Below are 18,549 nucleotides of genomic sequence, written 5' to 3'. Positions count from 1 at the left end.
ATCATTTTTGCACTGACGTTAATATGTAATTTTTTAAATGCTAAAAATACTTGCTATGTAGGAAGATTTAGTAAAGGACATCAATGCCCATTTTCTGAGTAAAGGTTGAGGAGGATTTTGGAAGATATTGTTACGACAAGGCAGTCTAATTTTGGTTCTCTTAAAAACTTAACTGATTTTTTAAGATTTTATTTATTTATTTGACAAGGAGAGATCACAAGTAGGCAAGCAGCAGGCAGAGGGAGAGGGAGAAGCAAACTCCCTGCTGAGCAGAAAGCCCGATGTGGGCCTTGATCTCAGGACCCTGGGATCGTGATCTGAGCCAAACACTTAACTGACTGAGGCACCCAGGCACCCAAAAAACTTAATTCATTTTAATAAATGGTTTTAAATGTTTGCTTTTACTCCAGGCAATGTTTTTTGTTTTTTTGTTTTTTCTTTTTTAAAAGATTTTATTTAATTATTTGACACAGAGAGAGAGAGAGAGAGAGAGAGACAGCGAGAGAGGGAATACAAGCAGGGGGAGTGGGAGAAGGAGAAGCAGGCTTCCTGCTGAGCAGGGAGCCTGATGTGGGGCTTGATCCCAGGACCCTGGGATCATGACCTGAGCTGAAGACAGATGCTTAACAACTGAGCCACCTAGGCACCCCAAGATGTATTTATTTGAGAAACAGCAAGAGATAGAGCAAGAATGAGTGGGGGAGGGGCAGAGGGAGAGAGAATCTCAAGCAGAATCCCCAGTGCGTGTAGAGCCTGATGTGGGGGCTTGATCTCATGACCCTGAGATCATGACCTGAGCTGAAATCAAGAGTCAGATGCTCAACAACTGAGCCACCCAGGCACCCCTCTCCACAATTCTTTACATGGTATTAGAACTATTCTTTTGTTGGAATTGTATGATCCTGGCTTTTGTTAAATCTTTTTGAGTGTACTGTTTTATATTGGTAAAATGAATTTAAAATATTGAATAAGTATTCAATAAATAAGTGCTTAATAAAAGTATTTAATAAGCAATAATTAAACAGGTTTGGATAACAAAACTTATGAAGCACTATTATATTTCTTTATTTATTTTCCTATTGGGGCCCTCTGGGTGGCTCAGTAGATTAAGCGTCTGACTCTTTATTTTGGCTCAGGTCATCCATGATCTCATGGGTCATGGATTGTGGGATTCTGCGCTCAGTAGGGAGTCTGCTTTTCTCCTTCTCCCTCTCCCTCTGCCCCTCCATGTATACTCGAGTGCTCTCTCTCTCTTGCTCTCTCTTGCTTTCATTCTCAAATAAATAAATCTTTAAAAAAATCCTTATTTACTTTCCTATTACCCTTAGTTTTCTAATTGATAATAAGAAAAAAAAAGAGTCCTTATAAGTTAAGGCATGCAAAAGTATATTTTTTGAGGAGCAGTTATAGTTGACATTTTACTTGGAATTATTGTTCATTTTATAGGAAGGGTGTTGGCAAATGAATAAAGTATGTATCAGCCTGATACTTGCTTTAAAAATGTTTTTTCTTTTCTAGCAACAACCCTTACGGCCGAATTTAGTAGAGACTAGTTGTCCCAACATTCGCATGGATCCCAAATTATGCCCAGCTGATCCAGACTGGATTGCTTTTATACATAGCAATGATATTTGGATATCCAACATCGTAACCAGAGAAGAAAGGAGGCTCACCTATGTGCACAATGGTAACACATAATTCTTCAAATCTACTTTTCTGAAAAGCATTTTTAAAATTTTGCCTTTGCTCACTTTTTGAAATTGAGGCAAAGTAGGTTACCTTTATATTTTAAATTCAAATCTTTAAAAAGAACAGAGGATAAATGGTATGTACCACCCACATAATGCTACCTTATTTTTTTTTTCCTTTTTTTCTTCAAAGATTTTATTTATTTATTTGACAGGCAGAGATCACAAGTAGGCAGAGAGGCAGGCACAGAGAGAGAGGAGGAAGCAGGCTCCCTGCCGAGCAGAGAGCCTCATGCAGGACTCAATCCCAGGACCCTGGGGAGGCTTTAACCCATTGAGCCACCCAGGCGCCCCAATGCTGCCTTATTTTAATGTTCATTTTCAGATAGCACTGTAGCATCTCTGACATGATTGTTTCTTTAGCTTACTAAGACTGCCAGGATTTCCCCAAAACTGTTTTCATTAAAGTAAAATTTCAATTAAAAAAAATCTTGGGATGCCTAGGTGTCTCGGTCGGTTGAGCGTCTGCCTTTGGCTCAGGTCATGATCCTGGGGTCCTGGGATCGAGTCTCACATCAGACTCCTTGCTTACATCAGGGGAGCCTGCTTCTCCCTCTCCTGCTGCTCCTCTCTGTATATGTTCCCTCTTTCTCTCTCTCTCTCTGATAAATAAATAAAATCTTAAAAATATTTTAATCTTGCTTTTGGGAAACATACCTAATACACAAAAATTTATCTCCCCTTTTTGGAGAGCCTACTTTGTCATAATAGGAAAAACAAAACTTTGTAGAATTGTGTGTATGAAATAATTTTCATTGAAGTGATTATAGTAATCACGTCTCAATCACTGCTCAAAGCACAGAAAAGATGTAGATGTTTTCCTCTGAAGCTTTCATACAAATGAAAGATGGGAAATGGTGTATTGCTTTTTCTTTGAACACATAAAACAAAAGATAAGTTCCACAGTGAAGGATGGTCACTTTCAAAATTCATTTGTTCAACCCTTGTTTAAATCTAATGTTCACAAAGCTGAATTATTGGGCATATTTCTGATTAAGTTATTTTAGAATACAGTAGTGTATTGACAACAAACATTTTTTTCATTATTAGGATTATCAGTATTATAGAAGAAGCCTTTTCCTGAACAATTTTCGTTGGTAGAACACTGAATTAGGAGTCAAGAAATCTGTTCTAGCTATCCAGTCAGTCAATAAAGATAGGTTAAGTTCCTGTACACCAGGTAACATGGCAGGAACTAAGAGTACAGAGTTGACTAAGACATAACCCGGACCCTCAAGGAAACTATATGAATAATAAAACAGAATGATAAGCAAATATAGGGTGTTGTGAGGGTATCAGTATGGGGTAGTGGTCAGGAAAGGCTTCCTATAAGAGATGACACCTAACGGGCACCTAACCTGATCTTAGATTTGACTGCACATTAACCGGTACATTCCAGTGAGGGGACCACCTGAGAAAGGTCTTAATGCAGAAGGTGGTGCATGAGGAGTTGAAAGCAGTCTGACAGTTCTAAAACGTAAGGCATGAATCAAGAAGGTAATGGTAACCAAGACAAGGGTTAACTGTATCTCATGTAAATCAACAGAGTCTCTAACATGATGTGGGGGTCCACTGAAAGTTTTAAACAATTGGATGGTGTGGTCAGAGTCATATTATAGATAAATTGTTCTGGATACCTTGTGAAAGTTGTGTTTGAAAAGCCCAGGGCTAGAGGCAAGGACACCAAAACTTGACTGTTGAAGTTATCCAGGTTTAAGTGGACAAAGATTCTATGAAACATCAGATAGGCCAAAGGGGATGGAATAGGGAACTTTTTAAATGAAAAGTATGTGTTTTGGGGGCGCCTGGGTGGCCCAGACTATTAAACATCCAACTCTTGATTTTGGCTCAGGTCGTGATCTCAGGGTCTTTTTTTTTTTTTTTTAAGATTTTATTTATTTATTTGACAGACAGAGATCACAAGTAGGCAGAGAGGCAGGCAGAGAATGACAGGGGGAAGCAGGCTCACTGCTGAGCAGGGAGCCCGATGTGGGGCTCGATCCCAGGACCCTGGGATCATGACCTGAGCCAAATGCAGAAGCTTTAACCCACTGAGCCACCCAGGCGCCCCGTGATCTCAGGGTCTTAGATCAAGCCCCGTGTTAGACTCCATGCTCAGTGGGGAGGCTGCTTCCTCCTTCTCTCTTTCCCTCTGCCCTTCCACCCACCACTACCTCCCTGCTCCCACTCTCTCTCCTTTTTTTTTCTCTCTCTCTCTGTCAAATACATAAATAAATAAATATTGAAAGAAAGAAAGAATGAAAGGAAGGAAGCAAGAAAAGTACATGTTTTGCATCTCCATTTGGAGTCAAGGAATCAGAACGGCTACCAATGACAGTAGGATTAGGTTGATGATTAGTAAATCTGGTTTGGAAATCCTAGCTGTTTCTTCATGCTTTTAACAAACATTGAACTCTCACTATGTACTAGTTATCCTACTTGAGGCTGGGAGTGCAAAGTTCTGACAGTAACCGATAGAATTAAGATTTTTTAGTCTAGTTTTTCTTCTGTAGAATTGTTTTTCCACACAGGATTATTGTGAAGATTGACAGAATTTAAGGGCGCCTGGGTGGCTCAGTGGGTTAAGCATCCAGCTCTTGATTTCCGCTCAGGTCATGAGCTCAGTGTTGTGAGATCTGTGCTCGGCGTGGAGCCTGCTTAAGACTTTCTCTCTCCACCTCCTTCTGCCTCTATCTCTTTCTCTCTCTCTCTCTCTCTCTCTCTTAACAAAAAAAAAAAAAAAAGAATTGATAGACTTTAAAGTAGAAAGCACCAGCACCCTGCAGGATGCTATAGTATTGTTCTTACTATTATTTTCCTTTCTGTGCATATAGGTATGTGGTATGTTTATTATTTTCAAGATTAATGTACTTGTTAAAAATGCAGTCTAGGGGCTCCTGGGTGGCTCAGTCATGAAGCATCTGCCTTCGGCTCAGGTCATGATCCCAGAGTCCTGGGATTGAGCCCCACAAGGGGCTCACTGCTCAGCGGGAAGCCTGCTTCTCCCTCTCCCACTCCCCCAGCTTGTGTTCCCTCTCTTGCTGTCTCTGTCAAATAAATAAAATCTTTAAAAAAAATAAAGAATAAAAATGCAGTCTAGAACCATTCCAGTTTGAATTCTAGATCTACCATTTTGTACTTCTGTCACCTTAAGTTATTTAACCGATCTGTTTCTGTATCTAAAAAGGTTTGTCATTTATAGTGCTTTTATGAGGTTATAATGAGTTTATATTTGTGAAGTGTTTAGGATGGTGTCTGAAACCTAGTAAGAGTGATGTGTTTAAGTAGAAAGATAGGTACAGAGTAAGCATCTTCACTCTTAACTCTGCTTACAGTGTTTCCAAGTGAAAGTCTGCTTTCTGATGGGGTTAGTCAGTGAACATGTGCATGTGTTTCCTTTCTGCTAGTATGAAAAGGAATGTGAAAGTAATATAGTACCAGCCTCTACCCTCAAATGATATATTGACCTATCAGAAGAACAAAGCGATAACCTTTTATTCATGTAATAAATAACTCTTAATAATTGAAGTCTATATTAAGTGAAAGGGAGATAGAAATGAGTGGTTCTCACATCCAAAAGAGAACAAATATGAAACAATATGATGGGTATAACTTTGGGGTAGTTGAGAGATCCAAGAAAACCGAACACTGGTTTTGCCTATATCATTAATTCCAAAATTCAAAAAACTCTTAAAAACTGAGCTTAGGGGGCGCCTGGGTGGCTCAGTGGGTTAAAGCCTCTGCCTTTGGCTTAGGTCATGATCTTGGGGTCCTGGAATCGAGCCCCGCATCGGGCTCTCTGCTCAGCGGGGAGCCTGCTTCCTCCTCTCTCTCTGCCTGCCTCTCTGCCTCCTTGTGATCTCTGTCTGTCAAATAAATAAATAAAATCTTTAAAAGAAAAACAAAAAACTGAGCTTAGTTTTCAGTAGCTGAGAGCTAAAACTCATTTGCTGGCAAAACCTGTCCTGAACTGACCTGAGGTTATTTATAATCTTAATCATACTTAGTGTGTCTATTCATAAGTTTGCTGCCGGAATATTAGTGTATTCAATTACAGGGTATTTGATTACCCTGCCAGAGATGTTACATAATTATATGGTAGATATAGGATAAATATGAAAAATCCCCCAAATTCTGAGTTCCAAACACTTCTGGACTCAGAATTTTTGGATAGGGGATTATTGACTCATGTTGCATATTTATTTGACTATATAGAAAATACAGATAACCAAAAACAATACATTGATGCTTGTCTATAATATTGAAATCACTATGGCATATTACCATACACCCATTAGAATGGCTAAAATGAAAAAGATTAAGAACACAAATGTTGGAGAGGAATTTTCACACATGGCTAGTAAGAATGTGAAATAATACAAATACTATGGAAAACTATGTGACAGTTTCTTATAAAGTTAAACACTTATCATACTACCCAGTCATTCCACTCCCAGGTCTTTATTCAAGAGAAAGCATATATCCACAAAGACCTCTATACAAGAAAAATTATAGTATCTTTATGCATATCACCAATAACTGACAATGTCGGTAACAGCCCAGATACCATTAACAGCTGAATGGATTTTAAAAAACAAAACAAAACAAAATGTGGTATGCTCTGAAATATCATCCAGCAATAAACAGGAATGGATTGTTGATACATGTAACAATATTGGTGAATCTCAAAAAGCAGACAAAGTATGACTTCACTTATATAATACTCTAGAATATGCAGAACTAACCTCTAGTGACAGAAATCAGATGAATTTTTGCTTCTGGGGTGAGAATGGGTATCGACTGAGAAGAGGCAGGAGAAAACATTCTGGGTGTTGGAAATATCATATGTCTTGATAGGGTGTGATTGGTTACACAAATATATACATTTTTCACAAATAGTACACCTAAAATTTTGTTAATTATAAAACAAATTTTTTAAAGATTTTATTTATTTATTTGACAGGCAGAGAGAGAGAGGAGGAAGCAGGCTCCCCGTTGAGCAGAGAGCCCGATGCGGGGCTCGATCCCAGTACCCTGGGATCATGACCTGAGCCGAAGGCAGAGGCTTTAACCCACTGAGCCACCCAGGAGCCCCATGGGAGGGTTATTTTTAAAGCAAAGTTCCCTTCAAACTATTTACTGGAAACAGATAAAAGTTGTAAAACAGTGTAAAACAGATAAAAGTTGACTGCAGGAAGGGGAGAGAGGAAGAAGGATGAAGATTACATGTTGTGTAAGACCTATTCTGGGTCTGAAGTTGGACTTCTCTGGGTATCCTTTTTTTCCATGATGCTTTGTTCTAAGTGCTTTATGTGAATTAACTCACTTAACCGTAACGATTCTTATTCCCATTTACAATTGGGACACTTCAGTGGAATGAGATTGGTTGATTTGCACAAGTTCAGTCGGTTAGTACATGATGGAGCTCAGATTTATATCCAGTCCATTTGGCTCCAGACTTCCCCACAATACTACAGCTGCATTTCATTATGCATGCAGATTTCATTCAGCATGCAAATCATTGTGCTTAGTACCTATGAAAAGTTAGAGAACTTCCTGTGATAATTTTGCTATTTATGTTTGTCTAGAGCTAGCCAACATGGAAGAAGATCCCAGATCAGCTGGAGTTGCTACCTTTGTTCTTCAAGAAGAATTTGATAGATATTCTGGCTACTGGTGGTGTCCAGAAGCTGAAACAAGTAAGGGGGTTCAGAATAATAGAAGTTAACTAAAATATTATGAGATTCAGCTGCCAGTTAGTTAAGTGCTCAGATGCTAAGTCCTGAATAGTAGATTATGAAGTCATGAAGATTGGATCCTATCAGTATTTATTTAGAATATATAGGTTATATCCCACTATAATTAATTCTAATAAAAATAAAAAAGTAATTGCATTAATGCCTCTGGTCTTTAACTCTTTTTGCCAGTCTTTCATGTAGAGGCTGGTCTTAGTGGCAATATTGGTGACAAAATAAAAAGAAAATACTATACCCAATGCGTTGCTGTAAAAACATAGGATTGACTGGAGTGCATAAATGTACGGCCAAATTAGTGTATGAATGGATCAGGAAAAGGGCACAAATTCCTCCCTTTTCTGGATGAATTCACAAGTATTTTATTGCCTGTGAAACAGCTTTCTCTGAAGATCCAGTTAGAAATTTGCTTTACATTCTAGCCTAATACTTTACACATATATTGTGTACAAAAACTAAAAACAAATCTTATGAAGCAATACTTACCTGTATGTGTAATGCACTCTGATATTGTATATTTTTTGTTCACTGTATATTTAAATGCTTGTTATTACCCATTAATAGATTTCATGACATAATAATGGATTGCAGCTACCATTTTTGTTTTTTTAAGTAAGCTCTTTGCCCAAAGTGGGGCTTGAATTCACAACCCCGAGATCAAGAGTTGCTCACTTTACTCACTGAGCGCCTTAGCAGCTCCTATTTTGAACATTTCTCTTAGGGACCATGAAAAATACTTATTTTTAAGCCATGTCTTAGATTTGGACATTCAGTTTTAAGATGTAAAATGTTTTGCCGTAACTGTGTTTGTTAGAACAAGATTCTAACATGAATTAGAGAAACCATAAAAAGAAAGCTATATTCTGTTTAACTAGCATTTATGTTCAGGGTGTCTGGGTGGTGCAGTTGGATGGGTGTCTGACTCTTTATTTCAGCCCAGGTCATGGTGTCGGGGTCATGGAATCGAGCCTCACATCTGCTCTCACAGAGTCTCTTTGTGGCTCTCTTCCCCTCTCCTTCTGCCTCTCTCCCCTGCTCTTTCTCTTTCTCTCAAATAAATAAATAAAATATTTTTTTAAATAGCATTTATTTTGTTACAGGAAATATTATAAATATAATTGAGTAATTTATTTTTCAACAAAGAATGCATTTTAAGGTATGCATGGACTGAAGTCCTTGGTGTGTTTCCCCTGTTAAATATGTATAGGTACAGGGGCATCTGGCTGATTCAGTCAGTAGGGTATGTGACTCTTGAACTCCATGTCATGAGTTCAAGCCCCATGATGGGTGTGGAGCCTACTTAAATTAAAACAACAGCCACCACTCCCCCAAAATATATAATTATCTTCAGGTTTTACCTTTCTTTAATGAGCAAAAGTGATTTAGTAGTAACTCGCCTTCCTAGTGCAAAGACTAGTGAGACTTTTATATACAAAAGGCAGTGTTTTTTGTACATAAATTATTTTTCACTATGGGAAATATACTACTAGAGGGAGTGGTCAGTTATGATTGCTCTCTGAAATAATTCTTCTGAATTTTCAATATTTAAATTCCTTTTAAAAGCTCCCAGTGGCAGCAAAATTCTAAGAATTCTATATGAAGAAAATGATGAATCTGAGGTGGAAATTATTCATGTTACATCCCCTATGTTGGAAACAAGGAGGGCAGATTCATTCCGTTATCCTAAAACAGGTACTATATTCCATTGACATTTATATTCACTCATTTCTACTTTCCAAACAAGATTCTGTAGTCATCCAAAGGTATGGCCAAATTAGTCATTTACAACCTTCATAAAGATAGATTATTCATTAAAGTGTCACCACGTAATCACAGGCTGATCTTATTTAATTCTTTTCAAAGGTTTGTAAGTGCACAAAGCTGGTTACTTCAAGAATGAAAAAAGAGGAGTTTTTGCTAGGAAACAAAGTTTTTTTTTTTTTTTTTTTTTTAGGAAACAAAGATTTTTAAGGGATTATGTTCTTAATAAGTCAGTGTTTTTTTTCTGTTTTGCTGTTTACATGTCAATTACAAAATTATATAGAATTTCTCTTATTTATTTTGTATTGACTCTTGATGTTTTCAAGTATATATATTTTTTTGATACCTATGTTGAGAATTATGAATTTGAATTGAAGTTCTGAGATTCTTACACAGTAAGGCCCTGACTCTGTAATATTCCTGACTTAACTAAAGTATGAAGGGGATTGATCTGGCAAAATTAGTTTGAATAATTTTGATTATGGATTATTATTCATGTCTCTTTCTAAAGGCACAGCAAATCCAAAAGTCACCTTTAAGATGTCAGAAATAATGATTGATGCTGAAGGAAGGGTAAGTATAAAATGCCAAGTTGACTTTTTGTGTCAGTCTAGTAGATATCTTAGATACACTTTTTAGTTTTTTAAACCCATTTAACTTGCTGAGATATCTGTGGACCATGCTTTGGAAACTTTGTGCTGGTTCCCAAGATAGGAATATAGGGATATGCATATTTACCACTCCTTTCTAAAGGTTTTTCCTCTTTGCCATTGTTAATTTTCCAGATCAATATTTAAAAGATGGCATTCATTGACTAGTGACTCACCTGTGTTGGATGTCCCACATTTCCCTTGTATTGCTGCTTTACATTTGGATAGTCAAATGCTTATAAGCTGAATGCACACAAGATTAATTAAAAAACAGTCTAGGTGGCTCAGTCAGTTAAGCTTCTGACTTTTTAAATTTTTAAGATTTTATTTGTTTGACAGAGAGACAGTGAGAGAGGGAACACAAGTGCGGGGGGAGTGGGAGAGGGAGAAGCAGGCTCTCCGCCGAGAAGGGAGCCTGATGCGGGGATCAATCCCAGGACCCTGGGATCATGACCTGAGCCAAAGGCAGACACAACAACGGAGCCCCCCAGGCACCCTTAAGCATCTAACTCTTGATACCAGATCAGGTCTTGATCTCAGGGTGGTGCGTCAGGTCCCACGCTGAGCTCCATGCTAGGTGTGGAACCTAATTAAAAAACAAAACAAAACAAAAACCCAGTCTTCTCTGCTAGACTTTAACAGCTTTATTGAGAGATAAGTCACATACAATACAGTTCACTCGTTTAAAGTTTTGAATGGTTTTTAGTATATTCACAGAATTGTACAGCCATCACCACAGTCAATTTTAGAACATTTTCATCATTTCATCATTTCATCATTCAACATTTCAGGAGAAACTCCACATCTTTTAATCATCACCTTCCAACCTTCCTGTGTCCCTTGGCACTGGGCAACCATTGATCTACTTTCTGTCTGTAGATTTGTCTATTCTGGATACTTCATATAAATGGTATCATACAGTATCTAGTCTGGTTTCTTTCACTTAGCATCATGTCTTCAGGCTCCATCTATGTTGCACCATGTATCAGCACTATCTTTCTTTTTTTTTTTAAGTTTGTGTTAATTTATTTAATCCCTGCACCCAACATGGGGCCCGAGATCAAGGGTCACATGCTCTTCCGACTGAGCCAGCCAAGCGCCCCAGCACTTCTTGCTTTTTATCACCCAGTAATATTCCACTGTGTGGCTACACCACATTTTATTTACCCACTTACCAGTTACAATTAGGGTGTTTCACCTTTTGGCTGTTGTGAATAATGCAACCATGAATCTGTGTGTGTGTTTTCACTTCTCTTGATAGATACCGAGAAGTGGAATTTTTCAGTCATGTGATAGCTAGCTACATGTTTATTTAACCTTTTGAGTAACTGCCAGACTGTTTACCCAAAGTGGTTATACTATTTTACATTTCCATTGTGTGAGGTTTCCAATCTCTGCATCCTCATCAACGCTTCTGTTGTTTGTCGTATTTATTAAAGCCATCCTAGTAAGCTTGAAGTTGTATCTCATTGTGATTTTGACTTAAATTTTCCTGATGGCTAATGACATTGAGCATCTTTTCATGTGCTTATTGGCCATTTGTGTATCTTCCTTGGAGAACTATCTGTTCAGATCCTTTGCCCTTTTTTTTTTAACTTACTTTTTGTGTTGGCTAGATTTTTAAAGGGAAAAGTTGCCATTTCACTAATATATTACACAAATCATATTTAGGCTAAAATGTTGGGAACTAGGGATTATTATTTTTCTTTGGTACTAGAGTCTAAATAAAGTGATTAAAACTTGTTTTTACCAGTTAATAGCAAGGGCTCTGTTAGTATATATAAACTCATGGGAAAAGACTTTTAGACTGTACTAAATCTTGTGCTTAGAACTTTTTTAGACATGAAGAGCACACCAATGTAGGTAACCCAAAACTTACTGCTGGTTTTGCTATATCTCTCATGCCTTTTTAAATACCTAAGTCTGAAAAAATGTCATGCTATTAAAGATAATGATTAAGGTAGACTAGTAAGCTAGTTACTGATGTAAGTCTTCTGTAACTTGATTCCTTTTTTTTTTTTTTTCTTTTTTAATAGATTATCGATGTCATAGATAAGGAACTAATTCAACCTTTTGAGATTCTGTTTGAAGGAGTTGAATATATTGCCAGAGCTGGATGGACTCCAGAGGGAAAATAGTGCGTATGTTAAACAAGTGATTTAGAATCCAGAACTTTAGAAATGTTTGTTACTAGGCCTGTCCTTCAGTTGAAGATGCCTTCAGATGTAAATTTGCAGAGTAGTTATTTCTGCACAGAGAATTTCTCCTGAGCTAAGTGAGCTTGCAGACTTGTAATCTCGTAAGCATAGGAGCATTGCGTTCTCATTCTGTCTCTTACATAGCCAGTCATGGTTTCAGTACTTTCTGTGGTTAAATTGTATGACCCTAGGGCTCACATGTAAGGACGTCTATATTTTGTTATTATATAATTTAAGCAAAATTTTTGTAGATTTTATGTGAAGGTGATTATATATAGTTCCTAAGGTAGACAACAGGAGTTTCACAAGACTGCCAGTTGTTGACACTAAGGGGAGAAAACAATGTCATAGATCATATGTGGTTTTAGGAGTTTAAAGACAACCACTTTTAAAAAACTCTACTCAAGCCTAACTGTAAAAAGTAAGTATAGAAAAAGCTAATACTTTTAATTAGCCATTTGTAAGTGATAATTTAACATCTACTAAAGCAGTTCTTTAATTGTGATTACAGAAATAACGGATGGGTACTAGAGGAAAGAGTAGGGGAATATTCATTTTCTGAGAGATGGCTTTATTTTTGGTGCTTTTTTGTTTGTTTTGTTTAAATAGTGCTTGGTCCATTCTACTAGATCGCTCCCAAACTCGCCTACAGATAGTGTTGATCTCACCTGAATTATTTATCCCAGTAGAAGATGATGCCATGGAAAGACAGAGACTCATCGAGTCGGTGCCTGACTCTGTGACGCCACTAATTATCTATGAAGAAACCACAGACATCTGGATAAATGTATGTATGCTTTCCTGTACTTGGTTATATATTTTCTCAGAATGCTAAAACAAGTGAAGTTTTATAGCAAACTATCAAAATGAATCTTTTCAATTCAGAGTAACCACGAATATTATTTGCTTAGTTTGAACATTGTAAATCAAAATATTTGTAGATAGAAAGATGTCACTGAAATGACATCTCCCAGCTACAAATTTTCTCTTGTTCCCGGACACATCAGGTATTGAAAAACAGCCTCATCAGTGCCTCTGAGGAGGACCTGAGTGGAAATATAGAAGAGATTTTCACTTCTAAGTTGGCAAACTATACCAAAATTTACCAGTTGGGAGTGAGTTTATCATTTTCCAAGTTAGTGGAAAAAACTTAAACAAGATACAAAATAAATGAAGCCAGATCACTTCTTGGCTGAGTATAGGCTTTATATGATTCACCCTTCAACTTTTACAGTATTTCTCTTTGGAAAAGAAAATTCATAAAATTTTGGATAAGAATAAGATTCTGTAATAAGATTTATATCATTAAACCTCATGCCATATTTCAAAGGATTATAGAGATAATGAGTAAGAAAAAGCTTTTGGTCATATTTTTCTTTTTCACCATTTGGGAATGTTTATTTCTCAGTGATGAAGTCTGTGATTAAAGTGAGATAAATCTGAAAGGTCAAGACAGAATCTATATTGTAAATATACAGTACCCCTAGCACTGACAGTTACTTATGTTTCAGAATGTATTTATCAATTAATTCTTCTTTCTCTAGCTTAATTGAATTGTTTATGTAGTATTTTCATTAATGTGTATAGTAAATTAAGCTATTCATTTTACAGATCCATGACATCTTTCATGTTTTTCCCCAAAGTCATGAAGATGAAATTGAATTTATTTTTGCCTCTGAATGCAAAACAGGTTTCCGTCATTTATACAAAATCACATCCATTTTAAAGGAGAGCAAATACAAACGATCCAGTGGTGGGCTGCCTGCCCCAAGTAAGAAGTCCTTTCTTATTTCAAAAATACATCTGTATGTTGGGGGCAGAAAGTGGGAGGGGCAGGATAATATAATGCCTCTTTTGTATACTTTATATACTTTATAAGCATCAGTACTTGCTTCATTAAACTTAATATGTAAGTGAAGCTAAAGTATAAATACATATGTGAAATTACAGGACAGTGTTCTTGATGGCTATATAAGAAACTATTGAGTAATCTCTGGGAATGGAATTACTTATTTTTGCTTTCTACTTTTGCCTTGACTGTAATTTTTAATTTGCTTAAAGTGAGCCGAAGTCATATTTAGACTGAAAAGGCTGTTTTTAAAATGTTATTTAGTTATTAGGTATTTTTACCTCCTAGTTTTGTTTTTGGTTTTTACATACTGTGGGTTTTTTTAAGATTACTTATTAATGAGAGAGAGTGAGAGCAGCATTGTGAGGCAGAGAGCACGAGTCAGGGAGAGGAGCAGAGGAAGAGGGAGAAGCAGCCTCCCCTCCGCTGAGCAGGGAGCCCAACATGGGGCTCCATCCCAGGACACTGAGATCATGACCTGAGCAGAAATAAAAAGTCAACTGCTTAACTGACTGAGCCAACCCAGGCGCCCCTCCTTTTTTTTTTTTTTTTTTCTCCTCAATACTGTCTGCATCTACACTGAAGCTAATACGGTTATAGCTCTTAAGAGTGATATAATTATGTTGTCCAATTATGTTGTTGACCATTAAATATGATGTCAGCTGGAGTTAATTTCTCTTTAAAAAGTGATGGTTGTCCTTCTGGGAAATATAATACACAATGGATATGTAAGCCTAGAAAAAGTGAAATGGTATATCTAATAGTTCTCCTGTTTTTGCTTTTGTTTTTTTAATTTAGTTACAGTTTTCTACTTGGTTGTTTTTTTTTTTAAGATTTTATTTGTTTATTTGTTAGAGAGAGAGCGTGAGCACAGGCAGACAGAGTTGTAGGCAGAGGCAGAGGGAGAAGCAGTCTCCCCGCCGAGCAAGGAGCCCGATGTGGGACTCAATCCCAGGAGGCTAGGATCATGACCTGAGCCGAAGGCAGCCACCTAACCAACTGAGCCACCCAGGCATCCCAGTTTTCTACTTTAATAATAGTTTGTTTTAGAATGGTAGGCACTTTATGATAATGTTATATGCTTAACTGCCATTTGTAACTTAACAGACTCAACATAGGCATTTTTTTAAATTGTGGCAAAATATACCAAGAATCTACCATTTTTACTATTTGAGTGTACTGTTCAGTGGCGTTAAGTATGTTCATATTGTTATGCAACCATAACTACCATCTACCTGCAAAACTTTATTCATCTCCCAGAACTGAAACTGTTCAATAAATAATACCCTGTTTAGCTTATTGCTCCCTCCCCTCAACCACTGGCAACTACTTTCTGTCTGTATGATTTTGACTACTCTAGATACTTCATATAAGTGGGATTATACAGCATTTGCCCTTTTATGTCTATCTTCACTTTGCATAATATCCTCAAGTTTTATCCATGTCATAGTGCATGTGAAAATGTCCTTCCTTTTTAAGGCTAAATAAATTCAACTCTATGTAGAGACCACATTGTGTCTTCCATTCATCTCTCTGCAGACACTTGGGTTCCTTCCACATTTTGGCTATTGTGACTAACGCTGCTATGAGCATGGGTGCACAGATACCTGTTTTGAGACCCCGCTTTCAGTTCTTTTGGGTGTATACCCAGAAGTGAAATTACTAGATCAAGTGGCAGTTCTATTTTTTAATATTTTGAGGAACCACTATACTCTTTTCTGTGGCAGCTGCACCATTTTACATTCCCATTAGCAGTGCACAAGGGCTCCAGTTCATCAGCATCCTTGCCAACACCTGTTATTTTTCTGTGTGGTATGTTTGTTTGTGTGTGTTTGTTTGGATATAGCCATCCTAGTGAAGTGGTAGGAAGTGGTATGTCATTGTGCCTTTGACTTGCATTTCCCTAATGACTAGTAACATTGTGCATCTTTTCATGTGTCATTATCCATTTCTGTATCTTCTTTGGAGAAATGTCTTTGAATCCTTCGCAAACTTTGCAAACTTTGCAAAAACTTTGCGTGTTTTTCTCAACAAGGCCTTTTAAATATCATTCTTATTTGGGAAACATGAGCTACATCTTAGGACTAACAAAATAAATACTGCCTATGACTCTGTTCCTTTCCTCAGCCTAATTTTTTTAAGGCAGACTGGATCTTGTATATCCAAGGCAAAGAATTTCTTCCTTGAGAGCCTTAGTTTAACTTGACCCTTAGTGTGACACTGCCCTTACCAGCTCCTCTATTGTTGATAAATTAAATTCACTTAAGAAATTCCAGAAATTTTAGTGCATGAGCAGCAGGGAAGGAGGAGAAACAGACTCCCCACTGAGCAGGGAACCCAATGCAGGACTCGCTCCCAGGACCCTGGGATCGTGACCTGAGCCGAAGGGAGATGCTTAACCAACTGAGCCACCCAGGCACCCTCCAGAAATTTTAGTGATGAAGACGGGCCAAAGAGCTGTGAATAGTAATTAATTAACTAAAACAGTATTTGGGGAACAGTAATAAAATGTTGGTTACTTAAAATTTTATAATTTAAAATTTGAAGAATGTAGGAAGTTAACATTCGTCTCTAAAGCCTGGCCTCTTTGTTCCCTCTCGGTGTCTCTTTCTGGGCCCCTCAGTTTATGTACCTCTTCCTTCCCTTCTGCTCCTTTCTTCTTAGACTTTCTTGCTCTAAATCTTCCTTTTTACTTGATACCACTTCATCTTCCTCTTCCCTCTTCTTCCTCAAGTGACTATAATATGAAACAATTAGTACTTGTTTCATATATATATATCAAATAATACTTATATATATTTCCTGGACATAAAACTTAAAGTACTAAGTCGAATTTTTGTGTCTAAGAAAAAATAAATCAACTTCTTTAACCTTACAGGGACCCTAGTTAAGATTCCCATACCATCTCACCATCTAAGCCTGTCCCTGTCTATCTCTTCCCACAATGCTACTAGGCAAAGAGAAATGGTTTACATTTTTTAACCTCCTGCTTCAGCCACCAGCCACCGAGAGAGTTGTCTTTACCCAGACAGAATCTCTTAAAGACAAATGGGGCATGTTGGCATTTACCATGGTAATACCCAAATTATTTTTGGTAGATGAGGAACAATTGTATAAAAATTTTTCTTTTGTGGCTTTTTAAGTAGTTTGTTGCATTTCTAGAGAAAATGCCTTGTCAACCCATTAGACTTCTAGGTCTAGGAATACAGTTGCTTTTGAGTTTTTTTCTCGCTTTGCCATCAGAATCTATTTTGCTGGGGCTCCTGGGTAGCTCAGTGGGTTGGGGGCTCTGCCTTCGGCTCAGGTCATGATCCCAGGGTCCTGGGATCGAGCCCCACATTGGGCTCTCTGCTCGGCGGTGAGCCTGCTTCCCCCCTCTCTCTCTCTGCCTGCATCTCTGCCTGCTTGTGATCTCTGTCTGTCAAATAAATAAATAAAATCTTAAAAGAAAAAAGAGGCTATTTTGCTGTTTTTACCTGATTTACAGGGATCCTTCTACCATTATTCCACTGTATTGTGAAGACTCATAACTTGGAATTTTTTTAACTATAGACTTTTTTTTTAAGTAAGGTGAAATTCACATAACACTAAATTAACCACTTTAGAAAAAACATTTTAAACAAACATTTTATTTTTTTTTTTAGAGATTTCTTTATTTATGGTTGGGGAGGGACCAAGGGGGAGAGGGAGAGAGAGAATCTCAAGCCAACTCCCCACTGAGTGTGGAGCCTGTCTTGGGGCTCAGTCTCATAGCCATGAGATCATGACCTGAGCTGAAATGCAAGAGTCTGAGGCTTAGCCAAATGAGCAACCCAGGCATCCCTTGAACAAACATTTTTAAATGAACAGTGGCAAGGCACCTGCCTGGCTTAGGTGGTGGAGCATAAGACTCTTGATGTCAGTGTCTTGAGTTCGAGCCTCACGTTGGGCGTAGAGATTACTTTTTTATGAAAATTAAAACATTAAGAAAAATAAGATGAACAGTGGCATTTAGTACAGTCTTACTGTTGTGCGGTCACCACCTATGTCTAGTTTCAAAACATTTTCATTATCCCAGATATAACTTGTTTAACGTACTTTTGGAGAAAAGAGTTTTAGAGTAATATTCTTTGTTGTTTCATTTGCTTATAGTCTGATACAGAGTGCTGAAAGATAACTATGTTTATCTTTAGGTGATTTCAAGTGTCCTGTCAAAGAGGAAATAGCAATTACCAGTGGTGAATGGGAAGTTCTTGGCCGGCATGGATCTAACGTATGCTCTTTTATTTTCCTGATATGTTTGGTCAACATTTGCTGTGTTTATGCAGTACAAAAAAGCTGTAGTACAACTTCATATGGCCCCAGTGTTTTGACAGTATTAAGTTAGGGCCTAGAAGAACTCAAGTTTTAGAAAGGAAGAGTCTTTTTTTTTTTTTTTTTTTTTTTTTAAAGATTTTATTTGTTTATTTGACAGAGAGAGATCACAAGTAGACAGAGAGGCAGGCAGAGAGGGAGAGAGAGGGAAGCAGGCCGAGAGCCCGATGCGGGACTCGATCCCAGGACCCTGAGATCATGACCTTCAGCTCAGGTCATGATCTCAGGGTCCTGGGA

At 37.5% G+C, this 18,549-nt stretch overlaps 1 protein-coding gene across 5 annotated transcripts in view; it reads left to right on the top strand.

The window, feature by feature from the left end:
- LOC111153236 (dipeptidyl peptidase 8) overlaps positions 1–18,549 on the top strand; it is a 60,887-nt gene that overhangs the window by 21,049 nt on the left and 21,289 nt on the right. For all 5 annotated transcript variants that reach the window (XR_002640990.1, XM_022512138.1, XM_022512139.1 and 2 more), the window contains 8 exons: positions 1,519–1,687; positions 7,337–7,447; positions 9,065–9,193; positions 9,774–9,835; positions 11,949–12,049; positions 12,720–12,897; positions 13,722–13,881; positions 18,132–18,211. Coding sequence is in view for 4 of the 5 variants with exons in the window: in XM_022512138.1 (XP_022367846.1) it covers positions 1,519–1,687; positions 7,337–7,447; positions 9,065–9,193; positions 9,774–9,835; positions 11,949–12,049; positions 12,720–12,897; positions 13,722–13,881; positions 18,132–18,211 (990 nt within the window). In the remaining variant the exon portion in view is untranslated. The remainder of the gene's footprint in view (positions 1–1,518; positions 1,688–7,336; positions 7,448–9,064; positions 9,194–9,773; positions 9,836–11,948; positions 12,050–12,719; positions 12,898–13,721; positions 13,882–18,131; positions 18,212–18,549) is intronic.

Source organism: Enhydra lutris, unplaced genomic scaffold, assembly GCF_002288905.1.
Source record: "Enhydra lutris kenyoni isolate GAN:26980312 unplaced genomic scaffold, ASM228890v2 scaffoldscaffold31, whole genome shotgun sequence".
Lineage (NCBI taxonomy): Eukaryota > Metazoa > Chordata > Mammalia > Carnivora > Mustelidae > Enhydra > Enhydra lutris.
This window is presented reverse-complemented; position numbering and strand designations above follow the sequence as displayed.